At 37.9% G+C, this 13,779-nt stretch overlaps 1 protein-coding gene across 6 annotated transcripts in view; it reads right to left on the reverse strand.

Moving 5' to 3' along the window:
* Positions 1-13,779, reverse strand: part of LOC145483897 (polycystin-1-like protein 2) — a 36,845-nt gene that overhangs the window by 20,303 nt on the left and 2,763 nt on the right. For 4 of the 6 annotated variants that reach the window (XM_081462461.1, XM_081462463.1, XM_081462460.1 and 1 more), the window contains 10 exons: positions 11,210-11,362; positions 5,788-6,107; positions 5,160-5,301; positions 4,513-4,626; positions 3,994-4,110; positions 2,974-3,087; positions 1,781-1,891; positions 1,547-1,660; positions 1,025-1,140; positions 760-824 (listed from right to left, as the gene is read on the reverse strand). In XM_081462461.1, the coding sequence (XP_081318587.1) occupies positions 760-824; positions 1,025-1,140; positions 1,547-1,660; positions 1,781-1,891; positions 2,974-3,087; positions 3,994-4,110; positions 4,513-4,626; positions 5,160-5,301; positions 5,788-6,107; positions 11,210-11,285 (1,289 nt within the window). In that variant the 5' untranslated portion in view covers positions 11,286-11,362. Of the gene's footprint in view, positions 1-759; positions 825-1,024; positions 1,141-1,546; positions 1,661-1,780; positions 1,892-2,973; positions 3,088-3,993; positions 4,111-4,512; positions 4,627-5,159; positions 5,302-5,787; positions 6,108-7,262; positions 7,839-11,209 lie in introns of those variants that run through there. The other 2 variants (XM_081462462.1, XM_081462459.1) reach the window with 2 other exon arrangements.

Genomic DNA, 13,779 nt, shown 5'->3' on the forward strand with positions numbered 1-13,779 from the left:
AATGAAAGCAAAACTTTTCTACTGTGACCAAATCAAGTTTAATGAACCTGTACTTAAACCAGGAACACTAGAATAGCAGCATATCGATAACCACTAACAGTTTACGTCTTCCAGATGAAAAACTACCTGTTATCTGTCGAAAATTGTACTGAAATCCAACTTTAAACATGAACCTGCAGATGACGTAGTGCGCGCGCAAAACAAGTGCGAGATAGGAAAATGTTTTACTTACTGGGGAGGTGACAGGAAAAAATGTAACGGGCACCGTAAAAATTTTCAAAAAAGATCAGTACCTTTATAAAACGCGCAGTTACCCCTACATTTTATGTTATAAAATGAAAATGGCAAGCCTATTCAACACGTGATTAGTTTCTGGTTGTGAGCAAAAGGTATTTAGACTGTATTTTAGCTGAACCCAGAGGAAGGCTGTCAGAGACACAAAAAGTGCTGTTGCAACGATTTGTCATTAAAATTTAAAATAAACCAAAAATGGTTTTTATGTTACTATTTACCATGTAGTTTTAAAATCTTTATCAATGTGTTTGCTTTTCTGTATGAAAAGGCGAATTCTAAGAAAATCTGTGAACAAATATCCTTTCCTCCTTTTACCAGAAAAATGCTGATGTCAGCATTTTTGTTGAGCTTCAAGGCTAATTATCTCGAAAAACTTTTTTTATCACGAAACTTCACGTTTCTTTATCAGATTATCACGCATTAATATATACACAAGGTTTCCCATCTGCTAGGCAACTCAGTTACCTGAACATTCGTAACGCTGAACCAAAGAATTGATCCTTCTCAGCAAACAGCAAGTGGTTATCCACCTAAAAAGTGAATGGAAAACGGTTGGCATGTATATGTCTGGCAGTCGTAAACAGTTACATACATTTCCGAGAAAAAGTGTCCGTGCATATTTCGAGACATTTGGGAACTATTAATTGTTCATTAGTGCCTTACATTTGAAGAATCTTTGCTAAGATTTTTGCCCATTTTGGCTTTTCAAAGTTATGTTAGCACTGCATACCTCATTTATGACATCATCTCGTGTCTTCTGGTATAGAGAGGAACTTTCGTTCATAAGAGGAAGTGTGAATGTCATGTTCTTCAGCTTAAGCCACATCACCAGGAAGAATCCCGTATCTTGAAAGCATACAAGGTCATCAATAATGGAAACTTCTTAAGGAATTAAGTAAATTAAACAGCTATTGTACATGTATGAACTTGCAAATGAACTTCAAAAGGAAAAAAATAACAACATCATAGGAAAATAATGCTGTTAATACAGACCAACTGAGAGACTGACTGACTTATTGACTGACTGATTGATTGACGGACTGAGGGACTGAGGGACGGACGGACGGACTGACGGACTGAAGGATTGACGGATTGACGGACTGACGGACTGACGGACCGACGGACTGACGGACTGACGGACTGACGGACTGACGGACTGACGGACTGACGGACTGACGGACTGACGGACTCGCTGACTGACAGACTGACTGGAGGAATGAAGGAAGGAAATAACGAATAACTTTTCACTCACCTTCCCGGCATGTAGGTCCTCCAAATCCCAAAGAACAACTACATCTAAATCCGTTAATAAGATCTGTACAAGTTCCACCATGTTGACAAGGGTTGATTGAACATTCATTAATCTCTAAAAACAACAAATAAACTAGGTTGAATATAACACGCTATAGAATTGTTAGCAATAGCAAGTGGAAGAAATGCCATGGAAATTCACATGGTAATAATAACACTCAGTTAGTTCACTTACCAATGTCACAGTGCTTCCCAGTAAAACCAGGTGTGCAGTTACAGCTGAAGTCATTTATGAGATCAACACATGTTCCATTAACGCAAGGGTTAGGGTCGCATTCATTGATATCTGGCAAAGAATAAAAATCATTTGGGTTTACTACTTTCCTATTATGCGGATTTTTATAAAATAATAACAGTAATCACTTATAATAATAACTTTATTGGATGATATTTGACATTATGGTCCAAAGCTTTTAAAAGACTGTTACAAAATTGCACTCGGCTACTAAATAGTAGCATCATTTTCATTTTGTTGTGAACTTATGGTGGAACTAACAGAAACATGGACCCAGGTTGATATTACAATTAATTTGCATTGTGAAAAGTCAAAAATATAAGAATAAAACGCACAAGCGTTTTCCTCTCAGTTTTATATAAAGCGTTTTGAAAGAAAATTAGAAAATAGCAGTATTTAGAGGGCTAGCCTAATTAATTAACAACGAGTTGGCGCGATGCTACCCTCTTTAGAGTGTATTAAGACGAAATCCGATAGGAAATCGAGCAATTCCAGTTTTTAATGGACAAAAACCTTGTACCAGAACAAATTTAAGTATATTACAATCCTTTTTGTATTTTCTAAAAGCTGAAGACATAAATAGTTGCCTAACATAACACCAAAAACAATTTCTCATGAGAACTCGAGAAGATAAATTTCAAAGTTCAGAGAAATTGTGCAGTCACAGCGGTAAAATTTCATCATCAGTACTTTCAAGCGTTTCATATGAACTTAAAAATTTGTTTTCCACATTTGGTGTTATTAGAATTGATTTCTTTTGAGGAGATATATGAAACAGAGAGTAAGTAAGTTTACAATACCATGTAAATAACCCTTCGATATTCTGAAACGAGGCTCGGTACAAAGTTTTTGTCTGCTTGTTACTCGAACTTAATAATATAATAATAATAATCATTTTAATTTAAGTGTCGATGTATTTAGCACTAATGTGCTAATTGGGGACACTGTAAATAAATAAACAAATATTTCAAATATAACATAAACTATTAAGAATCACAACTTGTGGTGGGTTCCCTCCTGAAATGTTATTAACACGAAAATGAAACTCGAAAATAAAACATGAAACTCTGAACGCATTGCCCGGATCGTTTAACTAACACGTTTTCTCTTGATACTATCTAATTCTGATATACCTATTTCACAGCGTGATCCATTGTATCCAGCGAAACAATTGCAAAAATAGCTGTTGAACAAGTCTATGCAAGTGCCATTGTTCAAGCAAGGATCTGTTGCACATTCATCTATTTCTGAGATATAAACGTTTTAGAATATCATTTTTAGTGGTAGAATTATTAACTGGGCTATTCAGCTTTCCCCACTCAAGGCGGACACATCCAGGACCAGCTGTGAGCTCTGCATGCATATTGGGCTGGTGTCCTCTCTATAAGCAGACCAATAAGTAGCTGCTACTCATGCACACTCGGGCAAACATCCCGGATGATGCAAGAGCCCCTGTACCTTTAATGGGCGAATCTTTGCTGACGTCATTGTTGACATTTTTGCTCATTAACATACGACTTTGCGCATAGAAGGCATCACGCTAGACACAAATTGACTACAAACATTCAAAGAGCTTGTGAAACTTAGCATTTGATGAAATTTTGGGCTCTTTGGGTTTACTATTCAAGGAGAAATTGGCTTTCAAAAATTGCAAAATTTTTGAGTGGCACATGAAAAGCACTATTGAGCTCATACATTCTTTGTAACATTTTGAGTTTTTAAACCCGCGTCCCACAAAAAGTATTCAGTACATCGGGCTCAAATTCCTTGGGACAGTTAAACGTGCTTTGCACTTTTGATATTCAGAATTAATGTTTTTGTAGCTTCATTAGAAACTGTATCACTTATGGTAATGAGGCAAATATTGTAAACAAAGATTCTCCTATACCCACTGGTTTCCTGTAAATGTGGTTGGGCATTTTAGGTGTGATTCACACTTCGCAGTGAGAAGAGAGTCTAGGATGGGGCTATATGCTGAAATCTTAAATAATTTCTTTTTCTTTTTCTCAGCTATCTGTAAACTTTGCAAATCCAAAGATCTGAGATCTCAGCTCTAAAACAAAATGTTACCAATTCTCAACTATCACTTAAACTCCATCCAGACGATTCCGAATGGTGGTCAGATTCATATTGTAATAAACTAATCGACAAACCTTCATCGCATTTCTTTCCAGTGTACCCAGGCATACAACCAGTGCATTTAAAATCATTCACCAGGTCTATGCAACTCCCACCATTCTGACATGGATTACTGGCACAATCATCAATGTCTACGGAAATAAGAGGTAGTAAAACTCACTACTCGGGGGACGAGGTTATAGTGGTGCGGCTTTTTCATAAGTAGACCGTACTATTTCTATAAAGAGGAGCTAGTGTTCTGTGTCATTCGGTTCTCTTTTAAACAAACAGGAAGTTACGGGGGAAATGGTTAAAACGCATTGCTGTAATTGGAGTTAAAGTCGAAGAAAAAGTGTCATTTAAAAAATATAGTTTTTTATCATTAGACTGACGCAGCTGAAAGACAACACTGAATTGAGGCCGCTTAAAAACACTAATGAGGTGATCGTGTCCACAGACTACATAAAAGGAAATGGAGCCATAAAGGATTTTAGGTAATATGGAATAAAGTGACTTAAAGTGATGCAGGGAAGCCGCTGAGCTTTTTTACTCACTTATTTCACAGTGCGTGCCATTGAATCCTGTCGAACAGTTACATTGGTATCCTCGGATTTTCTCCCAGCAAGTACCATTGTTCTGACATGGAAAGCTTTCACATTCATTGCCATCTAAAATAATTGCACGTAGCGTTTTGAACAAAATACTATGTATTGAAGAGGAGTATATGCAGCAAGTTACGGTATTTTTCTTATACTTAACGGTTAAAACAAGATACATTACACGATAGTATCTGTAGCAAGTTCTCTGACACTAGACGCCGGGTTAGATCAAAAAACCAGCGTGTAGGGAGTAACTTTTCTCTGACACTCGACGCTTCAATTAAAATACGGTAAAGAAGAGCATATGCAGAAAGCTTTCTCTTGTTGTTCCTACATTACACATCGAGCGCCAGTGTCGGCAAACAGAGTGTTTCTTCGATTAACCTCTGTATCTCTTTCTCAGGTAAGGAATAAGTACCTGCATACAGCTATTCGTGCAATTGCATACTTACACGTTACTAACGAGTTTCTTCCTCGCCCAGAAAACAATTCAATGTGTGTAATATGAAACGGAAGGCGCTAATACCCCTAGTTTGCAACCACCTTGGGTAACCCTGCACCCTTCACTGAGGATATACTTTTAATATCTTGACCATACCCACCAGCAATGCATCCATACAATTCAAGTCGGATGGCAAAGTTTGTCTCCCACTCAATAGGAATAATGTGAACAGATTTTACCATGGCTGGCCTTGGAACGTAATGACGTACAACAGTGTTATTGTCAAGGTTTCCCTGAAATTGCTGCAAACCAAATATGAGATACATCAGTGTAAGATGCTGCTTTCAATTGAATCGCTCAATTTCCGCAGTGGAATAATATTTTCCCTGGGTCCTCACTAGGACATAAAATTAGTTAACAGATCAGTAAGGACCATTTATGTTTCCACAGACGTCGAGCGCCTTTATTTTTCAGGATATTTTTTGCTTCGGCTACAATAATTGAATGTGTATTCCTTCTCTGAGTAAGGTCTAACTCTAAACAATTAGAATTAAAATAAATAGCTTGAGAGAAAGAATGAATGAAAGCATGAATGAATGAATGAATGAATGAGTGAGTGAGTGAGTGAGTGAGTGAATGAATGAATGAGTGAATGAGTGAATGAATGAATGAATGAATGAATGAATGAAATGTAATTCATCAAATGTGAAGTGTTACTCTTAAGCATTGATACCCGTACGCACAAGGATACCTAATACAAAACTTAAGGATTTATTTGCCGCGGTTACCTTAGCAACATCTCTGTTTTTCTCTTTGAAGAAAAACGTATTCGATCCAAACACATATCCTAAATGATATGATTTTGTCCACTCCTGTATATTTCCACCAAAGTAGCCTTGAGTTGCCACTCCAGTTATAATCATAGGCTGCTCAAAGTTCACTGTCAGGGATGAGTCATTAAGCTTAGGCTGAGCACGGTAGCCGCCAATGCCGTTCAGTCTCGCGCGACCGGGGCCGTACAATGCGTAGTTGTTTTGATACACTGAGTTAGCGATTATCTGACTGTCATTGATTCGTCCATCTGCTAGTCCAAGTGGCTTGTGGCAATCTGTAAGTATAATACACTAATCAGAACAAATCCTACAAGCAAAGTTTCTAACCTACCTTCCTGTTTGTAGGTACTTCAGATGCTGCTTACCGTTTTGTTTCATTGCCACTTACAGGTTTAAGGTTTATAATCAGGGCTCAGTCGTTGAAAGGGCCTTGGATGAAGCTATCCACCGGATAAATCGCTATCCAGTGGATAAGTGTCGGTGAAAAAAATTTCGCTTTCTAATGGATAGTGATTTGTGTAGTGGATGGCATTCGAATAAACTGGACCAGATGAGGATATATTTCGAATCAGGGATTGATTCGAATTGATCAATATTTCTTGCTGATGAAATATTTCATGTACTGAGGGAAAAAAAGGTGTAAATAGTCCGCGTACAATTAAAGCATCTCAGGTTTATCTGATTTGGAGATGCAGATGCACTGGGAAGCCTGTGTAGTCCTTGTTTACATCCATCATACACATGAAAATTTTTCTCAAGGACTTTGGCTTGCTCGGTTAACAAGCAAATGTTTGGAAAGCAAACTCAATTAGAACAACCAAAAATCGCAATTTAAAGACATATAATTTGACATCTAACCCATAGAATTACTGCTGTATAAATTCTGCCCCATGCTTGTCCACAAATGAAGGCCACAATCATGAAATATTCATAAAGGATTGCAAAATATTTAGAAACTGCTGTTAAAGTAACTAGGCTGAACTCGATTTCCAAAGGAAGAAATGTTCTATATGTTGTTGTTATTTTAAGATGAGCCTGTTATTCGCTCGTGGAGAAGATTATGTGATATTAACACGTGGTTTTCATTCTGAAAGGAGTGACTGAAAAAATTGTGACTAAGCTAGGTGCAAATAACCTGAATGAGTAAACAAGTTCGGCCACAAAGTTTCTGACAACAAAGTTCATTGATTTGGTTGAATAACAGATTAAACCAAATGTACCAAGGTAAGCGCTTATTCCAAGGTTTGGTCGATTAGAACTTATAATCACAAGATCAAAATGACTCGATATTGGACTATTTATAGAACTAAATTCTTACACAAGATGATACTGGGCAAACTGCAACGATGTAAGACAAACAATGACATTTAACCTTGTTGTTATCACACAAAAATTACAGCATATGGTGAAAATATCAACTACTGACCAACCTTTTGATAGCACACCATAAAGTGTCAACAAGATGATCCACGAAAGACAGTGAACGAGAAAACACATTTCAGTTGAACCGGCCATTTTCACATATTTCTAAACTTCGAACCTGTATTTGCAGTATATACAAAACTTATTTACTTTTCTAAACGCGGGCTAAATTCCTTATCACACTGGAAACGCTGAAGTGCCTTTGATCTAATTATGCCCTCAAGATTTATTCAATCAAACAATTTTTTATCACTTAAAAAGTTCCAATCTTGACGTATCATCAGAGCACAATGGAATTTTCATAGCGTCCAAAATTGTTCGGCATTTTGAGTTTAATTAACCTTACTCGTGTACTTGAGAATTTTTGGTCGTTAAAAGCAACCTATTTTAATTGTTAAGTCAGCCTGAGACGTCAGTGTTGACCTTTGCTTCTGTTTAATCCAAAACTGCAATCTGATTGGTCGATAAGAACAAACTAATCAAACTAAGGATAAGTTGTTAACAAAAGCAGCTTAGACTGGTCATGACGAAAAAGGAATAAATACGTCATACTTTTGAGAATAGAAAAGAAAACGTCAGAACAAATTTACAAAAAAAGGTAAGTGAACTGTTGCCAATTAATTACGTTTGTGATTGACAGTTCGGCGTCTTTTCACCACCTGTTTTCAAACTATAATTGGCCTGATAAGCCTGATTACGCGGGTTTGATATGTAATAATGAAATTCCAATGTCTCGTACTTCCAAGGCTGAAAGGACCATTGGTCTGAGAATTTAGATCGAGTTCGAGATACAGGGAGTAAAATTGCAGTTTTAGTTCGAGTTCAAAGGTTCAAAGAATCGGTCTTTCTATTCCCTTCCAGTCGATATCGCTATTTTGTCCTTGTGTAATAGTCCCAGTCGAAATACACCCCATGACTAGCTACGGATGGGACAAAAATATTTGAGACAGTTTCATAAGTCCTAAGGCATTGTTTTTCATGGCGAATGCAAAGAGCGGACAAGGGACGTCATAAATTCACGAGCCATGTTCTTTTCTTTTGAGATTGACAGGTCTACGAACCCGCCGCGGACAACATAGACTGGGATTCCCTACAGAGAGATCTGTGCATTTTCAAGCATTCTAGGCGTCTATTGCGTAAATTTCAGCTTTCATTCTGATGGTGTCCGACAAAAATTTGCCCAGGAATATATGAGATAAACTTAATTACTGCCCAGCATGTCATTCAAGTACGAGTAAATTAAGAACGAGTAGAAACGAGGACGCCTGTCCCGAACTTTTAAAATGTTTCTTGATGTAGTTCTATAGAGGCAGTTTTTCAAGCAGAAGAACCGATTTAAATCAAGTCAAATGCGTACAACGCGGGACGAGCATGACGAGTGAGTATAAGTATTCCAGTACATGTATATTGAACAATAATGCGCACCGACTATGGTAGTGAACACACCCGAGGGTGCAGCGGAATTTGTCAGAGTTCGTTAAATACATAACCAATATTTGGCTTCTTTTTTCAACATTACGGTTATATCTCAACTAAGAAGTGTCAACTGCTCTGAGGGTCCTAACGAGGTATTCTCGTGATGCGTGATTAGCTGGTTTTATTTTCTGTGAAACGTGAATTTAAGAAATTATTCTTCGTGATCCGTGACCTGAAGGCTTTACGTGACCCGTGAAGAACTTGAATTATTAACCGATATTCATGATTTTACCACTCTATTCTACGTGATTTTGAGACGCGAGTCCTGCATGTTGGAACATACGAAACATCAAGTTTAAAATACCATGCGAAACCTGTTTGTTTTGTGTGGAACCGCTGTTTGTTTTCATTTTCTCCTGAAATTGAAATTGCCGAAAAACAAGAATTTTTATGAAGCCTTGACTTAGCCTTTCATGATTTTGCTTTCTTTGAACTTTCTAGTGTAAAAGCAGGTTATTAAAAAGAATATACTACTTGCTTATTTTCGTGATTCGGAAAAACGAAATTTTGATATCCGTGATCCGTGATTCGCTATTTTTTCCGTCCGTGAACTGTGTCAGAGACCCCGCCAGTACGACCCTCTGCTCTGAAACGCCTGCGAGCAGATATCAAATAAAACTTGATCAAAGAATAAAATGCTGGAGAAAGGAATCACTCATGGCAACCAGAAAGCGAGTTTAAATTCTCTCGATTTTAGCGTCAAGACCAATAACCACTATCCTATTTTTACAGGTTGATGCTAGAAAGATTAAACTAAACAAAGAGCAAAGAAAAAACCCTGCCAGTCCTGACAGAACCGGTGCTGTCGCCTTCTTAGCTGGCTGATTGCAGCCCTATTCAGAATGAATGCAATCAGTGTTACTTTGTATTTGAGACCGAAATTATTCATAGTACATGCATGAACATGGTGATAGCCGGGTGGCCTATTTATCATGATACATTCACCTAATTTAAATTGTTTAATCTGCCATCAAGAGAATCGGACTGGCTTTTGAGGTTTCGCGCATGACTGTTATCTTCACTAATGAGGCTGAAGTCTAGGGCTGACGTGTCCAATAAGATAATTGAACAGTATATATGCAACCCTCACCTCACACGACCATATTTCCTCTATACAGCCAAGTCCCTAGCTCAGAGAGTTCCAACACGAAAAGGTAATTATAAAGATTCTGGCTACGGGTCTACCACCTTGCGTTTATGACTCAGTTTATTTATATACTCTATTTCCGAGAGGCAGGGTCAGTCATACTGACTACCGGCGAGACTTCAAGAGAAACTGTGCTTAACCGTTTTTAGACTGGGGGAACGAAAAAAAGAACGCAACACAAGCGAGCGGCGGGTCGTGAGCGTGCGAGCGTGATATGCGAAGCCGCGAGCTGCAAGTCGCAGTCACGCTCACACGCTCACTTGTTTTGCGTTCTTCCCACACGGATTTCCGAGCAAAACGAGACTGCTCGCAGTCTTAACTGTTTTCACTGGCCATTTTAATTCACGGTCAATAGGGTCACCAGAACTCGTGTCATATGTTTATAATATGATACGTTTTGAAACAGCAATCTGGATGACTCCAAAAAAAAAAAAAAAAAAAACACTGCATAATTTTCAGTTTATTTTACGCAACACGTGCGGAACCAATCCTTTATCGTCTTGTCATAGCAAATAAACTCAGTAATATTTTACAAAACAAAATTGTTTTTTGACATACTTATCAGCAGGAGTTATTTCCATATTTATAACTAGATTGAAAGATCATCCTTTCAACTGATCCGTCATCAAAACACTGCCAAGTTTCTACACACTAATCCGCTTAAAGATGTGTTCTCATTTTGATATCTAAAATTGGTCAATACGCGTTCATATTCAATAAGTGACAAGTTTATTCGAGTGCAATATGTGGCTTATAAGATTGTTTCCCGTGAACACTGAACTTCTACTACTTCTGATTTGAAATGAGAACCAATTGATCAGCATTTATAATCCACTCTAGAATGTCACATTATCAAGTCCTCCAGAACAGAGAACTATAAGAACAGCATTTGAATATTAGATGCACACCTTATCTGACGCAATGAGCCTGAACATAATGCGACAACATTTTCAAATAACTGAAGTGTGTAGATAAACGGCTTAACGGTTAAAGAGACTGAGGGCTGTACATTTGTAGTCATTACAATGAAGTCAATGTGAAACCTTAAATTCTTGAACTTGAGGCGATTTCAAAAACAGACACTCGTTTTGTGATGACTGAAAGCGGATGTCGTGGATTTTCTAAAGAACTTTATCTCTATGAGATCATGAACAGCAACACTTTTGCTGAGAATTTGTTGTATCAATAAGTATCCAGAGCTCTACTACACGAGTTGCCACGAAATTTTGTCAATAAAGTGCCCTTGCTAACTGTTATAACTACTGTACACGAAGAAGTTAGCTGAATACGCTTTAAAGTCTTTAAAGCCACAAGAAACGTTGTGATACTTACCATCTCCAATATAGAAACAGTGGGTCAGCCGTGTAGCAAGGTAAAGGAAGATGATCAAACAAGTTGATATTCTCATGATGAAGGCAGACGTTTGGGCACGTTCCGGCCCAGGAGCGATCGGCGCCGGTGACTATTCACCACTCCGCTGTGACTCTGCGAATGAGACAAGGTCGATATGAAGGTCACAGTGGACTTGCTGAAATAATAGTTGCAGTAAACGTGTTTACATTACTTCAACGATTGTGTTGGGATGTAAAACTGAAAAACATGTAACGGAATATGGCAAAGGGTGATAGATATAAAATGCACGCGGTCCAGGTCGGAAACCTTTAATCTGATAGCTAAGCTGATAAGCTCAAAACAAATTTTTCGCGGTACAAATTGCCCTAAGAGATGAACTTGTCATCGAAATTTGTAAACTCTTATTTGTATTCCTGTCCTTAATATCTTCGTCAATTTGTAACTGAGCCTCAACCAAATTGCAACGTACTTATAGAATATTTCAGCCATGGCATTCATTTTGAAATGTAATTGACGTCGAGAGAAAAGTTTGTAGTTAGCGACGTGGGTATGCTTGTGGGAGACCATTCTAATTACTTTTGCATACGTCAAGCGCTTGAGATATAAACTCTATGGACAGGCGCCTTCAGGTCAGAATAAGGTCAGATTGTTTCTGGAGCGCACACTCTATAAAGCATTGTCCTTTACAGTCAGTTGTACAGACCTGCCGACTTCATTTTTTCCAACTTTGTCTTTCTTTCTTTTGCGTGCGTTTGTTTGTTTATTTGTTTGCTTTTCTTTTCTGTTCGCGGAGATTCTTTCGCACGGAATACCCTTGGTAGAGTTAACGGTGGTACCAGGGGTTAAAAGCAATTTCAATTTCTTTTTAATCTTGAGAACAATAAACGAACTGTAATTTCCCAGTTGAAAACGTGGAAACACCAATAACACCATTAGAAAATAACCCAAAGCAAATACGCGCTGATTGATTTAAAACCATGTTTCTATTTAACAATTAGCCGTTATTCGCTCTCGAGCGCTATCGCATGATAGTTGACGAAGGCGCAGCCCGAGTCAACTATCGCGCGATAGAAATCGAGAGCGAATAATCAAATTGCTTTAGTATAAATCTACTAGTTGTTCAAAACTTTATCGAAATTTTCCTCACAGATAGCTCAAAAACACAAAGAAGGGGCCGTTATTTTGTTAACAAGGGCACACTGCTACGCTACTCACTATCTATAACAGAATAGCGTAATAACCAATCTTAGAACAGCATTCGTGATAGAACGCTAGTAGATTTATACTAATAAACAATTAGATTATGAGCTCGAGATTTCTATAGAGATCGAGAGCGAATAATCTAATTGTTTTAGTATAAATCTACAAGTCGTTCAAAACTTTATCTAAATCCTCTTCACAGACACCTCGAAAACGCAAAGAAGCGGCCACCAGCACGTTAACAAGCGCACACCGCTACGCTAATCACTGTCTACAACAGAATAGATAGTGAGTAGCGTAGCCAATCAGCTAACGGCATTCGTGATATAAAACGCTTGTAGATTTATTCTAAAACTCCATAGAAACACGGTATATGTTTTCTATTTCTTAAATGGTTAACAATTAGATTACAAGCTCGAGATTTCCATCACGTGATAGTTGACGAGGGTGCAGCCCTCGTCAACTATCACGCATAGAAATCGAGAGTTACAGTGACATTTTGCGATTTCCTCGGCTTCGTTTATTTATTAATTTTTCTGAAACTCTCCATAAAAATCTTTCCCCTGTACGGACCAAGCAACTATGACGATTGATGAGGAACACCACTTCGTGTAAGAAATCGATTGAGTAGCCCAGCTGAACCTCCTTGCTGAGTGGCCAGAAAAACATATTTTTGGCCAATCAGAGGGAAGGAATTCAAACGCTTCTGGAACTGGTTCGATAAGAGTAACTGCTCAGGGGAACTCTCACTCTTGGTGTTAACTGTCGCCCGAAATTATCGCGTTGTCCCGAAAATATCGCTTCGTCTCGACTAGCTGTCCCTGGGTCTCCGAGGATGATTATATCTACACTCTTTGTGGATACGTTATCACCTGAATTTATGGCAAGCGATTAGTTAGGCTACCACCCTCACCGACTGTAACAGTCGATATATATCTCACTTCCGGCTCACTCCTTCTGTTCTGCCTGTAGGAACTTAGCATAAGTTGATGGTGTCTTTCACAGGATTTATCTTTGACCGTCTGGTCGCAAAAAACATCGTTTAATCTTGATGGATTACATATAAATGTTAGCGACTCTCTTAAAAAATTTGAACTTCATTTTGAAACCATGTTATTTTAATTTGTTGATATGCAATAAAGCAATTGCCCAAATGAATTCAAATTTTACAGCAGCAATTTGTTTCAACAGCTTTTGGAAAAGATATCTTTCAACTTTCAAATTGAGAAAAGGAAAATTTCTCTGTCTCTCAAGAACGCACTTAACCAAAAAAGCGCCAAATTTTATTAATTAAACAGGACAATATTCTACTTACTTTACTTCAATAGAAACTTCCATTTGTTATGACG

The sequence above is a fragment of the Orbicella franksi genome, chromosome 4, assembly GCF_964199315.1.
Source record: "Orbicella franksi chromosome 4, jaOrbFran1.1, whole genome shotgun sequence".
NCBI lineage: Eukaryota > Metazoa > Cnidaria > Anthozoa > Scleractinia > Merulinidae > Orbicella > Orbicella franksi.